This window comes from Zonotrichia albicollis, unplaced genomic scaffold (assembly GCF_047830755.1).
Source record: "Zonotrichia albicollis isolate bZonAlb1 unplaced genomic scaffold, bZonAlb1.hap1 Scaffold_254, whole genome shotgun sequence".
Lineage (NCBI taxonomy): Eukaryota > Metazoa > Chordata > Aves > Passeriformes > Passerellidae > Zonotrichia > Zonotrichia albicollis.
Genome location: NW_027428428.1, coordinates 2,679,595 through 2,687,050, shown reverse-complemented (window position 1 = coordinate 2,687,050; position 7,456 = coordinate 2,679,595). Strand labels below are relative to the sequence as shown.

At 54.0% G+C, this 7,456-nt stretch overlaps 1 protein-coding gene across 1 annotated transcript; it reads left to right on the top strand.

The window, feature by feature from the left end:
* Window positions 1-2,745: 2,745 nt before the first annotated feature.
* LOC141727797 (olfactory receptor 14C36-like) lies at window positions 2,746-3,678 on the top strand. The gene has a single exon (XM_074534085.1). It carries the CDS (start codon window positions 2,746-2,748, stop codon window positions 3,676-3,678), a length of 933 nt encoding a protein of 310 aa, XP_074390186.1.
* The last annotated feature ends 3,778 nt before the right edge of the window (window positions 3,679-7,456 follow it).

Genomic DNA, 7,456 nt, shown 5'->3' with positions numbered 1-7,456 from the left:
TCACTGCGGTCAATCCCCAACACAGGCTCCTCCTGGACTCCTTGGAGGAAAAAATTGGAGGCCAGAATGGCACAAAAAACCTCTAAGAGATTCAGAGTGGAAAAGAACATCCAAAGTACCTTGAAAATCTTGAATAACTCAAAGCATTAATGAGCCCCACTGAGTGTCAGTACAAAGCTCTCAAGGGACTCATTAAAGCAGATAATTGGGGCCATGATTGCACAAACCACTCACAGAGTCTGTATCAACAGGGAAACACCAAGTACCTTAAAGTAACTGAAGTACCTTGAAGCATTAATGAGCCCACTGAGTGTTGTTACTGACAAATCCTCTCCAGGGACTAATTACAGCAGATAACTGGAGTCCATGATTGCACAAACCTCTCAGAGACTCCAAGGCAAAAGCCAAACCCAAAGTCCTTTCAAAAACCTGCAGTCCCTGGAAGAATAAAGGAGCCCTCAGAGCAATTCCTGGCCAAGGCTCCCCAGGGACTCCTTCCAGCAGATCCTTGAGGCCACTGGGATGTGGGCTAGGGGGGGATGCTGAGGGCAGGACAAGGGGCTGACAGTGCCCAGCCTGGCTGGGGCTGTGCCAGGAGGCCCCAGGGCCTCAGCACAAGGTGTCTCCTCACAGCCCTTGGTGGCACAGACCCTGCTGCTGTGCACCAGGGCACCAAGACTTGGCTTCTCTTTGTCCCCACCTGTCATCACTGCCTCCAGTTCTCTGCTCTGCCTGGGGTCTGGGGACACTTTCTCAGTCATGTCCCTCAGTGGGACCCATTAAAAGTCCAAGAAAGTTTGGAGTTGGATTCTGCCTTGGAGTTCTGGAGAGGTTTCTTCAGCTCCCTCTCAGGGACTGATGTTCAGGGCCTGAGCACAAAGCCCCCGAGGCTCATTAAAGTCCTTGTGCTGTGTCTGTGCTGCTGAGCTGGGCTGGGCTCCTGGCACAGAGGCAGCTCCTGGTAACCAAGAGGAGCTTCAAAAGCACATTTCTCTTGATGAGCAGCTCTTCTGCCAGCCCAGCAGGGCTGGGGCACTGCCTGCAGCCACCCCGGGCACAGCACAGAGGCACAGAGAGCTTCAATCAGTCAGGGCTGGGAAGGTGCTGAGAAGTGCCTGGGGCAGAATCACTGCCAGCCCTTGGCACAGGAACCTCTGGCTGCAGGACAATGCAGCTGCAGCTCCTGGAGCCATCTCCTAAAGCTGAAACATCCCAATGCCTAGAGACTGTGTGAGTACAACTCTTAAGTGTTTGTGGTGCAGGGGAGGTGAAATGCTCATGAAGTTCTGACATGCTGAGGTGTTCTGATCAGTTGTAGAATATTACCAAGACAATGATTTTGATAAAAATGAAGATATTTACAAAGACCAGGCGTTCAGTTTCCAACTATTGGAGCATGGCAGGGAGGGAGGGATAAATATTAGTGGTTGATTATTAATTATGAATTTTCAAAAGTGCCTGAGAGATCTGAAACTGTTAGTTTTAGTAATCTATAGGTTCACAGAAGATCCCTAATGTGCTTTCCGCCACTCTGCCCATGGACAGACCAGGATCACTATTGCTGGAGCCATCAGGCTCAGTCTGAGCTGTCCTTTCTCCAGGCTGCAAACAGAACCTGCCCCCAGCCAGTGCCCTGCAAACAGGCAGGTTTCTGTCAGTCCAAGGAGAGTGCAAAGAGATTTGGGGTCTGTGAGTGCTGGCAGGGAGAGATCAGGCACAGGGAAACACCTGCAGGAGGAAAATCTGCAGGAAGCAGAGAGAAGAGCAGGGAATGAGAGAAAACAAAACCCAGCAATGCTGTGGCAGGGAGAGTTTAGAGATGCCCACAGGATCCCCTCCAGTGCAGCCCCTCCCTCTGAACAAGCCCCCTCCCTCCTGTGCCCCAGCCCAGCCTCTGCTCTCAGGGCTGGGGCTCCAAGGCGTGCAGCCCCTCCTGTGCAGGCAGAGCTGCAGCAGAGCCGTGGGGCAGCTCTGCAGCCCCAGGCCCAGTTCCCTCTGCAGAGCACAGGGCTGGGAGCAGCTGCCCGGCCCTGGGGGCTCTGGCAGGGGCACAGCTGGCTCAGGGTGACGCTGTCCCCAGTGCCCGGCTCTGGGCAATGCTGTCAGTGCAGCCAGGGAAGGAGCTGCATCTCCCTTCATCCAATGCCATCATAAGGACACTTGGAAGTGTCCCAGACATTTCAGTCCAAGCTGGGAGCTTCAATCCCAGATGCAAACCTGTCCTAGATAATCTCTGAATTATAAGATTGATGGGGAAAGGCAGAGGTATTGTGACACAGAAAATGCTGTTGGGTTGGTGAAATCAGCAACGTGAGCCCTTGGCTGCAAATGTGGAGCTGGGCTGTCGTCAATCCATCTGCTCTCAGCAGTACATGGCGACATTTTAGGGGAAGCATGGGAAGGTGATCACTCTCCATCTGAGAAAGTTTAAAGCTCAAAAAAACTCTGAACAGGTCAGAATGACACACCATCTCCCCTCACTCTCCACTCATCACTTTGCTTCTCAGATCTTGCTCTGTACTCCCTAACTGCAGGAAAAATGCTGAGGGTGTCTGATATCCAAGAATACCAGGAAAGACATGGGGGAACTTATAAAGAAAGCATCAGAACTTGAAAATAATAAACACCACCTGTGTGTTCCAGGGTAGGGTGTATGGGAAAAGGCTTTGATTTTGGTTACAGGTGTCTCCTTTAACTCTTCACTGTTTTTCTCCATGAACAGGTTCCCCTGGCCAGCCAGAGCAAATGTCCAACAGCAGCTCCATCAGGCACTTCCTCCTGCTGCCATTGGCAGACACGCGGCAGCTGCAGCTCCTGCACTTCTGCCTCTTGCTGGGCATCTCCCTGGCTGCCCTCCTGGGCAACGGCCTCATCATCAGCGCCGTAGCCTGCAGCCACCACCTGCACACGCCCATGTTCTTCTTCCTGCTCAACCTGGCCCTCACTGACCTGGGCTCCATCTGCACCACTGTCCCCAAAGCCATGCACAATTCCCTCTGGGACACCAGGGACATCTCCTACACAGGATGTGCTGCTCAGCTGTTTTTCTTTATGTTCTTCATTGGAGCAGAGTTTTATCTGCTGACCATCATGTGCTATGACCGCTATGTGTCCATCTGCAAACCCCTGCACTACGGGACCCTCCTGGGCAGCAGAGCTTGTGCCCACATGGCAGCAGCTGCCTGGGCCAGTGGCTTTTTCACTGCTCTTCCGCTCACAGCTAATACATTTTCCCTGCCCCTGTGCCATGGCAATGCCCTGCGCCAGTTCTTCTGTGAAATCCCACAGATCCTCAAGCTCTCCTGCTCCAAATCCTTCCTCAGGGAATATGGGCTAATTGTTATAAGTGCCTGCTTATCATTTGGCAGTTTTGTGTTCATTGTTTTCTCCTATGTGCAGATCTTCAGGGCTGTGCTGAGGATCCCCTCTGAGCAGGGACGGCACAAAGCCTTTTCCACCTGCCTCCCTCACCTCGCCATGGTCACCGTGTTCATCAGTACTGGTACTTCTTTGTACTTGAAGCCCCCCTCTGTGTCCTCCCCAGCCCTGGATCTGGCCCTGTCAGTTCTGTACTCGGTGGTGCCTCCAGCCCTGAACCCCCTCATCTACAGCCTGAGGAACCAGGAGCTCAAGGCTGCAGTGTGGAGAATGATGACTGGATGGTTTCAGAAACATTAAACTGCTGGCCAATTTCTGCAAATCACTTCTAATAAAATCATCTTTGATCCTTTGTGTTGGTTTCATTTTGAAAGGTCATTTTGTTTTGTTTTAGAATTTTAATATTGTCAACCAAAAAATGTCATTGCTTCTGCCATTTCTCATTTTGTGTCTCTCATCATCCTTGTTCTCAAAGACTGTGTCAATGAGGGGCTGCGCTCTTAGTGGCTTTAAAGGAACTAAAGGATCACCGAGCAGAGTTTTCTGCAGAGATGCCCTTTTGGTGCCTTCTCTGGAGCAGCAGCAGCATTGTCTGTGTGTAGAGCTGGGGCAGATCAGTGCTGGCCCAGCAGCTGTGCCCAGCAGCAGCAGCACTTGGTGTTGCCAGTGCTGCTGCCATGGCCCTGCCCCGCTGCCCTGGTGGCCCTGGTGTTGCTGCAGGGCCTGAGTGCTCTCGGGGCCGGGCACAGCCCTGGGGGTGGCAGTGCCGGGGCTGCAGCAGGGACAGGCCATGGGCACTGCTGGGGCAGCGCTGACGCCTCAGCCCAGGCCCTGGGGGCTCCAGGCTCCTTGCCCAGGCTCTCTCAAGAACACAGCCAGGCCAATGCTCCGCACAGAAAAGCCCCGTGAGCAGCCCCAGGCTGGCCGTGGGCAGGCTGGGGGCAAACAGCATGGCTGGGGCTCTGCAAGGGCCCTGGGGCAGACGGGAAGGAGCAGCAGAGCAGGGGCTGATCCATCCCCAGTGTGCTGCACAGCCCAGGGCAGCGAGCGTCCCAGAGCGTCCTGGTGGAGCTGCCAACAACACCCCCCCTCTGCAGCCCTGGCCTCTCCCCCAGCTCACACAGGTGCCCCATCCTTGCAGGCACAGACACGGCAGCACTGGCTCAGCAGCCCCTGTTTGCATTGCACACAGCAGGGGGAGCACCCCCATGCTGTTGGTGTGGGGACATGAACCTGAGGGAGCACAAATGCCATCAGCCCCTGGGGCCAGCAAGGGCTGGGGGACACCAGGGAAACCACTCAGCTTTGTCCTGGCCTCTGCAGTCAGCCAGAAAGTTTGTTCCCATCAGCTGGGAGTTTCCTGTCCTACTGCAGATGCTGTTGTTTAGAGCCAGGGCTGCCTGGCAGCCACTCCCAAACTGAACTGAGCATTTCCTTTTCTTTACCTTTGCTTTCTTTACTCCTCCTGCTTCATATTTCTTCCTCTTGCCCACCCCAGGGGGCCCAGAACTGGACCCAGCACTCGTGGTGCTGCCCAACCAATGCCCAGCACAGGGGAGGAATCCCTGCCCTGCTCCTGCTGGCCACACCATTCCTGAGCCAGGCCAGGAGCCATTGGCCTTCTTGCCCACCTGGGCACACTGCCAGCTCATGTCCAGCCTGCTGTCCATCAGTCCCTGCAGGTCCCTTTTTGCCTGGCTGCTGTCCAGCCCCTCTGTCCCCAGCCTGTAGCGCTGTGGCCAAAGTGCAGGATCCCGGACTTGCACTTGTTAAACCACACTTTGTGTGATCTGGGCCCTTGATCCAGCCTGTCCAGGGCCCTGTGCAGAGCCCTCCTGCCCTCCAGCAGATCCACACTCACACTCAGCTTGGTGTCATCTGCAAAGATGTCCTTGTTTCCATGCGGCCCCTCAGAGTCACAATGGCCTCTTCGTAATATCAGGCCCTGCACCTGATGTCCACCTGACAATGACACCTGTCACACTGGTGTCCTTGGATCCATGAGACGGTGCTGAGCAACAATGGTTCCATGGGGCCCCAAAATGTGACAATGTTCTTCTTGGTTCCATGGGGCTTCACAGTGTCACAATGTACTCATTGGTGCTGCAGTTTCACAGTGGCCCCTTGTTTCCATGAGGTCCCAGAGAGTCACAATGCCCCTATGGTTACATGAGCTCCCACACTGTCACCATGGTCTCTGAAGTTCCACAAGTCCCCTCAGTGTCACAATGGGCTCGTTTCCACGAGGCCACACAGTGTCACGATGTTCTTCCAGATCCCTTGAGGCCCCCTCATGTCACAGTGGCCCCTTGGTTACACAGCATCCTGCAGTGTCACAATGTCCCCTTGGTTCCATGAGGTCCCTCAGTGTCAGAACAGCCCCTTGGTTCCACTGGGTCCTGGAGTCTCCCAAAGGTCTCCTTGGTTTTGCAGTGTCAAAATGGTGAAACCCCTTGGTTACACAAGGCTCTACAGTGTCATAATGGCCTCTGTGGTTCCACGAGGACCCAGAGTGTCACGATGCACTCCCTGCTTCCATTTGGCTCCAGAGCACCACAATGGACCCCTGGTTCTGTGGGGCTGCAGGGTGTCACCATGGTCCTCTAAGTTCCACGAGGCCCTGCAGTGTCACAATGGCCCCAGAGTGTCCCAAATATCACAGAATAACAAAATTAAATAGGCTGGAAAATACCTTTGGGATCATCAAGCCCAACCATTGCCCTAATACTGCCTTGTCACCCAGACCATGCCACTAAGTGCCACTGGGGAGGGACAGTGCCTCTGCCACCTCCCCCCTGGCCAGCCCATTCCAGTTTCCACTCACCCTTTCTGTGAAGAACTTCTTCCTATTGTCCAGCCTGAACCTCGCCTGGTGCAGCTTAAGGCTGTGTCTTCTTTACCTGCCCTCCAGGAGATCCACACTCACACCCAGCTTGGTGCCATCTGCAATTTGTGAATGGTGGACTTGACCCCCTGACCCAGATCATCAGTGAAGATATTAAACAGGACTGGGCCCAGCACAGATCCCTGGGGGACACCACCAGTGCCTGGACACCAGCTGGGTGCAGCACCATCCCCACCACTCTCTGGGCCCAGCCTCCAGCCAGCTCTTAAATCTCCCAGCCGGGAGGGAACCTGCCCAAGCTGTGGGCTGCAGCTTTTCCAGAGAATGCTGTCAGAGACAGTGTCAAAGGCTTTGCTGAATTCCAGGCACACAACATCCACAGCCTTTCCTGCATCCACAGGTGGGTCACCAGCTCATAAAAGGAGACCAGCTTGGTCAGGAAGGGCCTGCCACCCCTAAATCCACGCTGGCTGACTCTGATCCATTGGCCATCCCATGGGTGCCCTGTGATGGCACTCAAGGTGATCTGTTCCATAACCTTGCCGGGCACCCAGCTCAGGCTGACAGGCCTGGAGTTCCCCAGATCCTCCTTCCAGCCCTTCTTGGGGATGGGCTCACACTGGCACCTCCAGTCCTCTGGGACCTCCCTGCTGAGCCATCACTGATGGTAAATGATGTAGGGCAGCTTGGGGAGCTCATCCACAACTCCCTCATCCCCCTGGGATGGATTCCATCCAATCCCATACACCTGTGAGCATCTGAGTGGCTCAGCAGGTCACCAACTGCTTCCTCCTGGATTACAGGGGCTGTTCTGCTCCCTGTGCCCATTTACCAGCTCAGGAGAACACTTGTCCTGAGGACAACCTGCCCCAATATTGAAGAGTGAGGCAAATAAGGTGTTAAGCAGTTCAGCCATTTAATTATCTTTAGTCACTATCTTCTCCACTGCATCCAATAAAGAGCAGAGGTTCTCCTTCTCCCTCCTTTTGCTAAAACTTTTTTATACAAACTTTTTTTTTTTTAGAGGATGGGTCAGGTTAAGTTTTGTTTGAGCTTTCACCACTCTAATGTTCTTTCTGATAACCTAAAGACATCCTTAAACACTTCCTGCAATGCCAGTCCTTTTTTCCCCTGAGTTCCCACAAAAGCTCCATACCCAGCCAGGCCAGTCATTTTGCTCTCTAGCTCATCTTTTGCTTCACTGGGACAGGCTGCTCCTTCCCCCTTAAGATT